At 35.3% G+C, this 13575-nt stretch overlaps 1 protein-coding gene across 2 annotated transcripts; it reads right to left on the reverse strand.

Moving 5' to 3' along the window:
* Nucleotides 1-26: 26 nt before the first annotated feature.
* On the reverse strand, nucleotides 27-9950 carry Wdr59 (WD repeat domain 59). 2 transcript variants are annotated; one of them, XM_090111702.1, is made up of 12 exons: nucleotides 9570-9950; nucleotides 9287-9494; nucleotides 8590-9171; nucleotides 8234-8307; nucleotides 6704-7042; nucleotides 6226-6597; nucleotides 5836-5989; nucleotides 5151-5334; nucleotides 4550-4670; nucleotides 4173-4427; nucleotides 1926-2134; nucleotides 27-254 (listed from the first exon to the last, which is right to left on the reverse strand). In XM_090111702.1, exons 1-12 carry the CDS (start codon nucleotides 9816-9818, stop codon nucleotides 164-166), a joined length of 2838 nt encoding a protein of 945 aa, XP_089967828.1. In that variant the 5' UTR covers nucleotides 9819-9950; the 3' UTR covers nucleotides 27-163. The 2 variants fall into 2 exon arrangements, with proteins under 2 accessions (XP_089967828.1, XP_089967821.1); XM_090111695.1 differs by having other exon boundaries at nucleotides 8234-8310.
* Between the last annotated feature and the right edge of the window lie 3625 nt (nucleotides 9951-13575).

The raw sequence follows: 13575 nt of genomic DNA on the forward strand, positions 1-13575 counted from the left end.
ACGAAGTTTGTTAAATAAAGTTCTGATTGAAAGTTGAGATGTTTTTATTCAGTGTAAAATTGTATGTTACAGTCTTTGTTATAAATAATATTTATATAATTCCCTCTAGCTTTGCTATAAATTAAAACGAAATATACAAATAGGCAGGCAGGCAAAATTATTTTCATCCGTATTTAACGCCCTTCCATCCCGAATTTCCTTCCATTACGCACTTGCAGCCGCACCCCGTTGGACAAGTATCGTGTTGCGCGAACCTAGAATAAATATTTGAACGTTAATTAACAATAAACAATGATTTTAATTTCCAAAATATTATGTTGGATAGAAATTAAGAACGTAGATAGAAAAGAATAATTCTAAGATACACGAGGTAACAACGTGCGTTTTGTAAATTTAGGAGTCGAAGACATTAATTAGTAAGCTACATTGAGAAAGGATAAGTAGCCCAAAAGGACAGGAGAAATCTCTGATTTGATCTATTCAATTTGATTATCACTACATAGTATAAAACAAAGCTCGCTTTTTCTGTCCTTATGTATGCTTAAATCGTTAAAACTACGCAACGGATTTTGATGCGGTTTTTTGTAATAGATAGAGTGATTCAAAAGGAAGGTAGTATATCATTTATTAGGTTTTAGACAAAGCGAGCGAAGCCGCAGGCGGAAAGCTAGTTTTGCATATAATTTTCATGGCACGTACGTTTGTCCGCTGTGGATACTCTGAACTGTTTTAAATAAAACACATTGAGCAGTTTCATCCAACTTGAAAAATAGGATATACATACTTGATAAATTGAACTATAGATATAATGCAACAGTCGTAGTCATTTCGTTTTATAGCTGCTCCGAGCAAACAAAAAATTAAACACTTAGCATTTCCACAAGACAAATACACAAGTTTTTTCATATTTGGTGCCGTTCCAAAGCACCTATTATTTATGTGAAGCGCAAAGAATAAACAGAGTTACTTTTGCATGTATAATCTGAATCTATAAGGACATGCATAATAATCATTTATGCAATAAAAATAATTCCTGATGGCAAGGGGCGCCAGGCGATCATCCTAATATCATGCGAGTACTTACGGTATGCACCGCATGACTGCATCGTCGTACGGGCAACACGCGCAATGCGCGTAGTAGCTTTTCGTAGACAGCCGTTCCGATTCGATTTATTCAAATCTATGTGTCGCGAGAGGATGTATATTCTATGTGATTGTGCGTGTTTTCTACGCATATCGATATGAATAAGACGCATACGATATATAAGAAGTATTCGCGGTAGGTATGCTGCGCGATGCGGGGCTCTATCCAATCACCTAAATCCACAAGACGCAACTACGTGCGCGGGTGCGTAAAAACATCCGCACGTCGATTCAAATCTGTACTCTTCTAAGGGCTATTTTTCAATCCTTGATTAAAACTTATTCGTCGAATAATGTATAAAACTACCATTTTAAAAACGTATTCTAATTGCCCGTATTTGACAGTTTACGTGATATTTTAATATTATTGTGTAATATTTTATTGGACGGATGAGTTTTAAACTTTTAACCAAGCATTAAAAAATCGGCCCTAAGGCATTGAGGTATTATTACTAGAGAGGGCATCACGGACAAAATCTGTGCGACAAGCGCGGCGGCGCGGGGCGGCTAGTGAGTCCTACACTTTGTTGATATTCTGCCTCTTATTACTTAAAAATTAAAACCAATCAATGTAACAAATAAATATTGTATAACTTATTAAAAAAATATGAATAAACTTATCAATTAAAACTAATCAATGTAACAAATAAAAACTGAGTTTGAGACGATTGACTCTAACTCGTGTTAAAAAAAGTGTAGACGCGATGTCCTCTAGTACGTAGTACATGTAACTCAATGCCCTAAGGGTATGTAAATAGAATTTGCTTTAATCTCCCACTCACCAGGCGAGCATATGCCTTGCGTGTCCCGCGTGCGTGCACAGCGCGCAGGCGGCGGCGAGCCCGCGCACGGGGCGCGCGCACACGGCGCAGGGCAGCGCCACGCGGCACGCCGGGCAGCCCGCGCCGCGCGTGCACGCCCCGCACCGCCCGCACTCCCACGCTTCCCCTTCGTACTGGATGTCGTACTTGCAATGGACCAACTTCATTACCTGGTTCAATACATAATTCTTATTATACAGGGTGTAATCGTTAAGTGTGCACAGGCGATTATTCCGTAACTATTGCAGATATCATAAAACTTTAAACTGATATCGAAAGCCCTTTACCTAATGAGTAAAATGACAATAATAACTTTTAAAAAATAAAACGGGAAATATCCAAAAAAGTTATCCACTATATATACTCATTATTAAAGTAGAGCCATTTTAATAGGCAACATTTGACAGTTCAACAAAATTCAACAACGTAACCTAGTAACGACGTCATTGAATAACATGATATTTCGTTTTGTTAGAACTGCACATTTGCTTAACTTTTTTCAATTACGATTACATATTTATAATAATTAGACATCGGATTATATGCATTTGCATATTTGCATATGCAAATGCATAAAACTCTCTAATAACGGCGTTAGTGCATATTATAGCCTATTTCCCCAATCGTGCATATTTCGTTAAGTAGCGGGAGTTTTGATTGGTTGACTAACCTTTATTAGCCAATCAGAACGCTCAGCGAGTAAACCAACCCTATTTTGGCATGGTAAAATGGCAAAAAATTACAAAATGGGCTCCATTTTAAGTAATTTTTGAGCCATTAAAAATAAGGTTAGATTACCCTTTTGGGGCTAAAAACTTAAAACACGGGTTGAATTCCAAAAAAGGGCTAGATTTAGCCCGGAAAGGTCTAAGGTGGCAACACAGGGCTCGCAGGTGACAAAAGTCACAAATTTGCGCTCGAAAATTTGGTTAAAATGCTAAATTGTATATTGGCACAAAAACTATACTTAATTTCAAGAAAATTTCACTGTTTTTGTACAATCTTTGATTTAAATTTAAAATTAATAAAGGTTTTTTGATTTTGTATTGTGCATATTTTAGGCATATCAGTCGTTTTTAGTGCATATTTCGGCCTTTTTTAGTGCATATTTGCATGCATATTTTGGCATTTTGTTAGTGCATATAATCCGATGTCTAATAATAATAATGACCGATACAAGTAATTTTAGGATTTGATTTTACTGATAAACCATTCTAAACATAATAAACAATTTATGATTTAAAGAACTGACGTCGCTACAATTTTGTGTCAATAAACCTTTTTTTTTCTTTTTAAATACCAGAGACGTTACTCTAAAAATCGAAATCTGATATCTAGAATCGAATGCATTGATTACTTGGGAATAAAAATCGAAAAAATGAACATAAATTATTGACATGTGTTTCAAGTTCGATTGACAAATGTTTCAAGTCCGTATCGATTAATTCACTTTAATCGATGTTTTTAAGTAGGTTACCACCCTATGAAGATAAAATTGATAGACGTCAAATGTTGCCTATTAAATTGGCTCGACAATAGGTTAATAGTTACGGAATAATCGCCTGTGCACACTTAACGATTACACCTGTATAAGGAATACCAACATTTGTCATTGACTGAAAAATTAGGACACAAGTTATGTACAACGCGTCATGATCACACTAGAAGATCCTCAACGCGCAATTCGCATCGTGACCGTCATCTTAAACATAAGTTGGCGAGGAGCGAAGCAACAAGCGATTTAAGCAAAGACGTTAAACTATTAACTAGACTGTGCACCATGGCGTAAAAACCGGTCCGAGTGATAGCGTTTTTCGTTTCAACTTGTCTCTTTCTAACTAGGTGACCAACAAAATAAGAAACAAATTTCTTGAAATGCAAGCGGGTAAATGTCCAGTACAACATATTATATTGATGATACGCTACCTAATTTTAATGTATAGATTTTCTAGATAATGTGACGAATATAATTTATTTCATTCCAACCGTTTTTCGGAATAACTACGTTTACTACGAATTATATACAATGCCGGATTAAATACATTGCCGGTAACATAATATGTATAATAATTCTTAAAAACGTATTTTATACATTAAATTTCATCAAAATCGGTCCAGTAGTTTATGCCTGAAAACCATATATACAAAGCTTTTCTCTTTATAATATTAGTATAGATAGTATGAAGTATAGGTTTACATGTTACTCACCTCAGTGCGTTTATATAACAACTGCCATCGATGTAAAACATCCGCATACGTTCTCTTGAAACAATGGTAAAGATGTACAGTCGCCTCGTCAAGCACACAGGCAGAGTTTCTATCCGACTTCATAAGAGAATAGTCCGTGTTTAAATTTTCTGCTTCAGAACACGAGTTACTACGCAATATACTTGGCAGTGTCCAACCGTCAGCGCTTATCTCGCTGTATTGGTTTATTGTGTTGTACGGTGATGTATTATTACCCTAAAATAAAAGTTTGAGTTCATATTGTAACATGTAACATTTTAAAATTGAATAAAATAAAAGGTAAAGTTTAAATATTCTTGAAAAAACATTCAATTCTCAATTTATGTTTCCTAACTTACATAACTAGACGTACTAATAGAGGATTGAGAACTGGAACTGCTTGAGTCGTTGAATACCGCAAAGGCACAAGTAAGCATGGCCGCCATTTGTAGATCGAGTGATTTGGCATAATGCGATATTCTGAAAAACAAAATTAAATGATGATGAATATATGATTGGTATGACACACTGCAAATAAATCGCATCGTTTTCAACTCTATTTTAATTGCAAATCAATCATGGATATATTTGCATTGTGCTTTTAATTTTTGTCCAAAATCAAGATGCCCAATGTCTTAATTTCACAGCTTCACAAAATGATACTCACAGAAATTAATATTTAGTTTGAGAGGATATACCATTAAAATGCTTTATTTTTCGCTGCGGTAACGCGAAAGACGCGGGTTCCTATCCCGCCGCTTAATTTTTTATTTTTTGAAGTGAAAACTTCTTTAGCGGCGTTGGGTATAAAATCTTAAACTCGCGTCAGGACACGTGACCTGATCGAAAAAGCGTAAGACGGATGGATATGAAACATGCTCAACGTTAATAATCAAGTTTTCACTTCTGCCGGCACTCCCGGAGTGCAACCCGTCTTTTTTTTTTAATTCTCTTACTCACAGAGTCTGCAGCAGGTTACAGCAGAGCGGATGCCCCGCCCAGCCCATGGTCTCCTCGCTGGACATCAGGTGGTCCACCGGCTGCACGCTGAGCGCCTTCGCCACCAGCGCCGCGAGCGTCCACGTGTGCGATAGCTCCTCTTCACCTTCGTCCGCTGATACCTTTGCGTTGTGTTCACACATTTCTGCGAAAATATATAATTATAATAACGTTTGTCTTATCTTTTTTTCATAGGCTTATATAGTATATACATTATACATACGTATATTAAAGGTTTATTGCCAAACAAAAAAGTATAAGTGGCACCCGTTTTAGGCTAAGTTCAAAGAACTTGCCTGTGTAGAAAGGCAGGATAATTGGACATGTTCGCAAAAAATTTTAAAAATTAAAATACTTGTTGAAGTTATCGTGAAATAGGTTACCATACAAATACCTCCTATGATATGCATAAATTTTACTCAATTGCGAGTTTACAAAATAAAAATATATGCGATTAACTTGCCATTTCATTCCCTCTCTAGTATTGTTGAAGAGATAGCTAAATTTGAAATCGAAATCCACGCAATTTCGGTAGTTCAGGCATAAATGAATATCAAAGAGTAGTTTTTCCCCAAAGTTTTCGAAACAAAACATATTTAATTCCTACAACAAGGTATGCAAAGTTGAGATATCCAAAGCGACTTACCAACTGGATTATCAGGGTTGATAATATACTTCTCGGCAAGTGTTCTGTTTAGTAGGAATAAACTGTCAGCTGAGTACAGGACGACTCGAGGCGATGAGCAGCCAGATATACTGCCGCGGCTGCGCATACTGCCAGCTCGGCGACTTTGAGCTTTCTGTGTATGTAATAGAGCTCTTATTTGATAATCAATGTTACAGAACTATTCATTGTGAATGTTTGAACTCTTTGACAAAAATCGGTCGAATTAAACTTCGCTAAATATTTTGCTAGGTAATATTACAAGGAGTTTAAAAAGACATTTACATAAATTTTACCTTGGTTTTTCTCTATTTATTTAATTAGATAGGGTCCTAACAAATGAATAAGCTAACTCGAAAATTATTCACTTACCCAACGATCTTGAAAATAGAATGTAGTGATAGAATTCGACGCGTGCCTATGGTGCAGCTGTGGGAAACCGGAGGCGTTTGTTGGCGAAGGAGTAGTTGTAGCATGTGGAGACACAGAACTGTACCCAGTTCCAAACAGCCCTGGAGTCAGAGATAAGGACGACATCGACCTTGGCGTCCCACTCTCGTGTTTTAGAGATAACCGCCGGGCATTGGCTGGTCTATTGAATACGACTAGTGTGCTAACACCGCACCATTTAGCGCTGCATGTACGAGGGAATGGGATGCAAGAGTCACCTGCATTTTCACTCTCAGACTGACTTCTTTGGCTTGATTTCATTGAATCTGAATCGTCGGATGACTTCACTGGAATCTAGAATATATATTGATAAATATTTTTATTGTATGATAATTTTCAATGACTTTAAATTATCATTTCCTTGATGTTTTTGATTTTTTTGAACAATTTTGAGCCATACCTCATCTATTGAAGTTGCCAAAGTTTTCAAACAATACAGCAAACATCTTTGGCCTTCTTTCTTCTTACGATACGCAGTTCTGTTAATAGCTTGCAATATTTTTATTGTGGTAACGCTGTCTACATTTGTTCCAGATAACCATGAGAACTTTGGTATTGTTTGTTCTGTCACATTTCTCGGGAACGTAACTTGCAAGTTAGCAATGTATCCGTTGCGCTCTGAATGTATCTGACAGGTGCGAGTTTCAATATTCATATCTGTTACTTCAATATTGGCCATTTCCCTTATTGATTCAAATTCTTCATCTATGGAGGTAGGTGTTTTATGTACAATTTTGTTCTGTCAAGATAAATTTTATTTTTCCAGTTATAAGTTTAATAGTTAAAGTTTGTAAATCTTAGGCCTATTGTTCACGGCCGCACGTCAAACGCATAACGCGACGTTGCCGCTCCGTGGGCACGGTTATAAAGGCTTTGTCAGATAGGACGCGTATTTTAGCGCTGCGTAGTAGCGCTACAGCGTCCTGTTTTAACGTCGCGCGAGGCTTCGTCAAACAGAACGCTTTAGCGCGCGTTAGGACACAGCAATTGATATTATTAAAGCTGCATGTTGTTTACATAATTATTACTTACGAACAAAACAAGGTACAGCGATATTAACTCCGGAGTCGGAAGAATTTTTTACTTACCAGTTTCATTAATTTCTTCTCCGATTTGTGCCCACAATTTTGCCTTCATTGTTATATCTTTATAGTTTATATGAACTATCCTTCGTATTATATAAGCATGGATATTTTCTAACCAATTCTATCAAATTTTCGGTCATTATGCAGTATTTTATTATTATTTTACGCCTATTAACTCCGACGCTAAAATAAAATTTGTAAAAAAATACAACACCCGACGTTAAAGCGTCCTAACGCCGCGACAGAGCGTTGCGTACTGCTAGCGCCGGCGCTCTGTTTGACGGTATTCTACGATGGTAGTAGAACACATCTTAGCGTCATATCGCGGCGTCAACTTAACGCTCTGACGCGCGCTAAGTACGCGTCCTGTCTGACAAAGCCTTAATTGTTTACGCAAGATGCGAACTTTCATCTTGCTATTGTCATTTGATGAAAGCGTGCCTGATATCCTAGAAAGATGCACGCGTCCATTTCGCGTCTTAGCCCATTGTCCGCGACAATGACTGAATTGCCATATAATGACACTTTTACTAACTTTAAATACCATAATCAAATTAAAACATAAAATACGAAATTGTAAAGGCATTGTAGGTGCAAGTGAGCTATGTATACACACACAGTAATAAAAAAAGTTCCACTTATAAAGTGATGTGTTAGGGATATTGTAAGATAGTTTTCTTGCCATTACAATAATAAAAATAGAAATAGGATGGTACTACTAGCATTTTCTAATGGATTGCTTATTATTTTAATAATAAAGATTTATTATTAATAGTGTTTGTTTAGTTATATCTCTCATTAATTAAAACTATGTCAATGAATATCACTTATCAAAACTAACTTACCATTTGAATTTCCTGACCTTTGTTATCATTCATTGACATGTCATTCATTGAACTTATGGTAGATGCATAGCTTGCTGCTGAAACAATTAGTTTAGAATTATATGACTGCATTTAAAAGCAAAGAAAATTATGCATCATTATTATACAGAATTTAGTTTTTTAGCCATTGGCAATTAATAATAAGATGTACAGTCCATCCTATTGAAGATGAAAAGCTGTGTAATAAAATAAAGAGGTTTTAACAATTACATATTTCAATAACAATCAGAATTTATCCCCTTTAAAAAAGCTACACACTGCACAAATGGGATAGAATTAAATTAAAAAATACTTAAAATATCAACTGATTTCTTTACCATCACTAATATTATCTTCTTCATGTTCTACATCATCAGGAAGAAAATGGGAACACATTTTCAGAAGAGACGGATGCATAGTCCATATTCTTAGTGTTTGATCTCTGCCCCAAGTTATTAATTGATAGTTTGAAGGCAGGGTATTGGGCCTCCATACCATTGTCTGAACAGTATCAGTGTGCCCAGCCAGCCTATGAGTTAATGTGCCTTCTATCCATATTCCAATCACACCAGCTTGTTCCACCCTGGGTAAACCTCCCCACCCCACACCAATTGTCAATAACCCACTACCAAACGGAGTATATATAGCTCTCCATACTGGAAAATTAGTCATTATCACATTTTCTGGCCTCCTAGCATTATTGATATCAAAATATTTGATGCTCCCATCGTGACTTGAAGTGACTAGTTGATATTCATGGTGAGGACTCCAATCAACGCCATGAATCTTACAAAGGTGTGCTGATATATAATGCAAGGGTGCTGAATTTTTACGATAGTCCCAAACTTTAATATCACCATCATGGGCAGTGGCAACTATATGTGAAGCTACTTTATTCCATTGGACTTGAGAAGCACCAGCTGTAACAAACAATAAAAACCTTTATTATAGTTTTAAAAATAATATTGATATACTCAATACAATGTAGATTTTAGTACATAGCACAAGATAAACAAATAATACTTTGTAACTCACCAACAGCACAAAGTGAAACAACTGGTTTCCTTGAATCTCTTAGATCCCATAAATGAGTAAATGTATCTATTGAGCATGTGGCTATTAAATTATGATCCTGCCGATGGAAATGCGTGTCACTAACTACACGAGTGTGACCTTTCAATGAACATATGCAAGTCAAGTCATTGCCTGCTCGCCATTCATATATGTCTACTCGCTGATTACTCTGGAACACAAAATACAAATTCATAAATTGTAAATAATTTTATGAAAGAAGTTATTCTGTATTTAGGTTACATACCGCTATGGCACACAATTTTTGTCCAGGGTATGTCTGACACCATTCAGCACCTGCTGCGTCGTATTTACTATGCCGAGGATATTTTTTGATTATGTCCCCGGTATCATCATCAATGCTTAGCTGTTTAATCGCTAGCCATCTTCGCCCAGCTAAAAGCACATTATTGCCTGAATAATCAACGGACATAGCCGTAGCCTGTAATTCTCTGTATTCCCATTTCATGATCTCTGAACTCCAATGAACAGACATTTTTGTTGCACTATGATACTATCAACATAATATAGAAAAATATCACAGGTAAGATCGTTAATTCTATTTAAATATTTTTTAATAATATTTGTAAATAAACGCAAATTGGGAAACAAATGTGACTTTGACGCATTTTTAACACTACTATCTGCTGTCATCTGTCAATTACGCAAATGACATTGATAATCAGCTGTCCTCTCACATGGAGGATAGTACACACTACACAGAACTATATCGAGTTAAAAGGAAATAGGTCGATTTATATGAGAACCGAGCGTGTAACATTTTGCGTAGGTACTTTGACCTCACTCGAGTCTTTTAGTGATGTGCACAACGTCAAAATAATCGTCTCTAAATAGAAACAAGAAGCTTATATCTAATACACTGGAGATTGCACTATGACCATTAACTTGTCACAAGAAAATATAACCTTGAATGACGTCAGTGTTGTTTTTTGTCTCTTTCTGTGGGTGACCACACTGGTTTGTATATTCAGGATTTTTCGAAATAGAAAAAACTAAAAATCATGGTCTATAAATAATAACGACATATATTTTTAACAGTATTTTTATTATAATTACTCGTCAACTTACAAGAATTATCACCTTTATACGACATACAATTTTAATTGGTAGAGAATGATAGTTTTAAATAACGCTTGATAACTTTTGGCTACAAAGCTTGGATATTAACCGATATACATCATTAACATCCTTTGTAAATAGAGGAAAGTTGTGTTTTGCATCAGATGCTGTTTACCAAATTGTAAGTTACTCAGATCTTCTTTTTAAACGCGTTGCTTCGACGGGTCAACTTCAAGCCAAAAACATCAAATTAAAACTGTTTATAGCAGTATTTTTTTTCTGGGTCGTAATCCTCAGTAATTTTACCCTTGATAGGCACATATATTTTTTGGAAAGCTGAAATACGTAAAACAAAAAAATATTAGGTTAAAAAGTATAAATTTCAATGTAAAAAAGAACAAACCACAATATGTGAGTGCAATACCGATGTCGTGTGTTGTTTCATTACTAGTATAAAATTTTTTAAAATGGTGTTCTAAATGTTCATCATAATATTGTTTAGCAATATATTATCGTCGCTATCCGTAAAAACCCATCATCATGGTTACCTTACTTGTTAAATTTGTTTGTTGAAAACTTGTTCAAAAATGATGAAAGTATTAGGAAAAGAACTTATTTAACATGATTGCTTAGTAAAATGATGATAAATTTGACGATTTTTGCCATTAAAATGATTCTTAACAGGTAAATGCATGAGTATTGAGGAATATTGTAAATAACGTAAATATACACTTGCCTGTGAAATTATAGGCCAGAATTTGGTGTCCAAAAACTTCTGCAATTTTTCACAATGCAATACATTATTAATATTCGGAAAATATTTATTAAATACGCAACAATATTAACTTAAATATTCGAAGCGACGCAATTTTTTTGACACTTATGCCATATTGTCAAAGTGAGAGTTGCTACAATTTTATTATGGTAACTACCCATAATCAGGGAGTATCGCTTTTTAATAATTGGTTCAGATACTTATTTTATTTAGCATAAATAATAATTGTCTCATCCAACAATGCTTCTGAATGACGTTGTTGGCAATTTATCAACAAACTCATGTACAAAAACTAACCTTTTGCACAGAATATTACAGCATACATAGTAGCCTTGGGAAAACTTCGTATTAATAGTGGCAATACCAAGTTAGGTGTGAAAGTGATAGAACACAACAATTTTCTTGTTACACGTCAAATGTTCATACCGAAATCTCCAGTGTATAAGATATAAGCTTCTTGAATAGAAACTATAAGTAGGTAGTTAAACACAGAACATTAAAAACAAACTGCTACTTTACTGTTCTGTGTAGTTAAAACATTATATGGAATCGAATTGGGAATCGATTTTGACCTTGACAGAAGAATGAGAATAAAAATGTATGTTAATTTTTACAAGCTTTTTATTAACTTAAACTGTTTGTATATGCATGTGTATATGAATGTATGTATGTATGTTCGGATCAAATGCAATCTTGCAATTGAATATTAAAGTAGTTTTACTCAACTTATTGAGCTGAAAGTTTGCATACATGTGCAAGTCAGGTGACAATACAAAATTCTAGTATCATGGTGCTGACCTAATGATGGAGACGGATGGAACTCCTCAACCACTTAACATTATTCTCCGAAACTTTGATGGGCCAGTAAACGAATCTTCGTGAAAATGTATGGAACAAATCTGACTGTGTTTCGTAGCGTATTTCCAAACTATACATAGCCAGAACGCAACCATAGGAAACTGCTCGTGTATACTTTGTAATGCTGTTTTTAAGTTTGTTATTACAATATATATGCGGATGCTTGCTTCTTCGTTCCAAACTATACACGATCAGTTAAATATAGCTACTACACCACTTACGCTTGAGCGAAATAATAAATATATAGGCAATCAAAGACTTGTACAGCTATATCTATCTACTTTTATTCTTCTTGATTGATTCAGTAAAATATGGAATAAAATATTATTAGGTAAGCTTAGAAAAATAAATAGGTAACAGATATAAGGGTTACCTATGGGTTAGGTTAGGTTCGTGTTTTTTTTAACTACACACAAAAAGGAGCCCCGCGGGGCTCCGACGCCTTGCAACCGTCTTCTTCTGGACTTATTAGATTCTTACATTTTAGCACTATTGTCAATTGTAAGTCGTGCAGTATAGTCGGGAACGAAGACACAAGCATCCTCGATACAAAAAATATAGGATCAGTACGCAACATTATATACACAACACACATGCATTTTAATAATAGATTTCAAAACAGCAACACAATAATATAAAAGCGAGCAATGGAAAGACGCCGCGCTTACTCCGAAACATACACGATTAGTCCGCATGCGTACTGGCGCTGTATATTTTGGAGCGCTATTCTTACTTACTTCACTACAAAGTATACGCGAGTATTTGCGTACTGCTGTTGTATAGATTGGAAGAACTTTGTAAAAAAGTTATTTCCAAACTATACGTGATTAGTTTCACACCGTTGCGTACTGGCCTTGTATAGTTTGGAAAGACGCTGTTTCGTAGGAAACCAGTTTTTACGACCCGTTGCTTCAATCCATTTATTTTTCACAAGAGGATCTTTCGGAAAACTGAAACAAATTTGCAATAAGTGTAGTAAATATATTTTAAACCATCGACATATGTACCTAACTAAAATTCATCCCTTTCGTCAATAATATTATAGGATTAAAAAATAATTATCATTTTTCTGTTTTCAGTAGGTATCGATTTTACCGGTGAAAGGAAATATTAATTTTATTGACACCTTCAACGTTTTTGGTGGTGTTTGCACAGTTCATCAACGAGTCACACACGGAGAGTGGTCGAGAGCGGATTGAGCATCGTGGCGAGCAAAGAAGATGATCTATCCTCTTTTCGCCACGCGAGTTACGTATACACTCTTTCCTTCTATCTCGATATAGTTCTGTGGTTCTATGCACGTCCTTTGACTAGGTATCACTTCCCTAAATACCTAAATACAATATTCCTAGAAGTATAGGTACCCACTAAATAATATTTTAGTATGCCATTCGCTAAAAAATCTTTCAGATATGCGACAGTATATTATTTTATAATTTTATTAGAACTTACTTGCCTAGGATTTTTTTAACTGGTATTACCGAGTACGGTAAAAAAATAAAAAGTCATAACAGCGGGTAATTTGACACTAAAATATTTT

This window comes from Colias eurytheme, chromosome 2, assembly GCF_061535395.1.
Source record: "Colias eurytheme isolate Ceu_HAF_F1 chromosome 2, ilColEury1 Martin Lab GWU primary, whole genome shotgun sequence".
NCBI lineage: Eukaryota > Metazoa > Arthropoda > Insecta > Lepidoptera > Pieridae > Colias > Colias eurytheme.

Coding starts and splice junctions, on each gene's coding strand:
- Wdr59 (XM_090111695.1), bottom strand. CDS start 9,818: ATGTCTGTTCATTGGAGTTCAGAGATCATGAAATGGGAATACAGAGAA. Junction 4,428..4,549: donor CTATTAGTACGTCTAGTTAT/GTAAGTTAGGAA, acceptor CTTTTATTTTAG/GGTAATAATACATCACCGTA. Junction 2,135..4,172: donor TGTTATATAAACGCACTGAG/GTGAGTAACATG, acceptor GTATTGAACCAG/GTAATGAAGTTGGTCCATTG.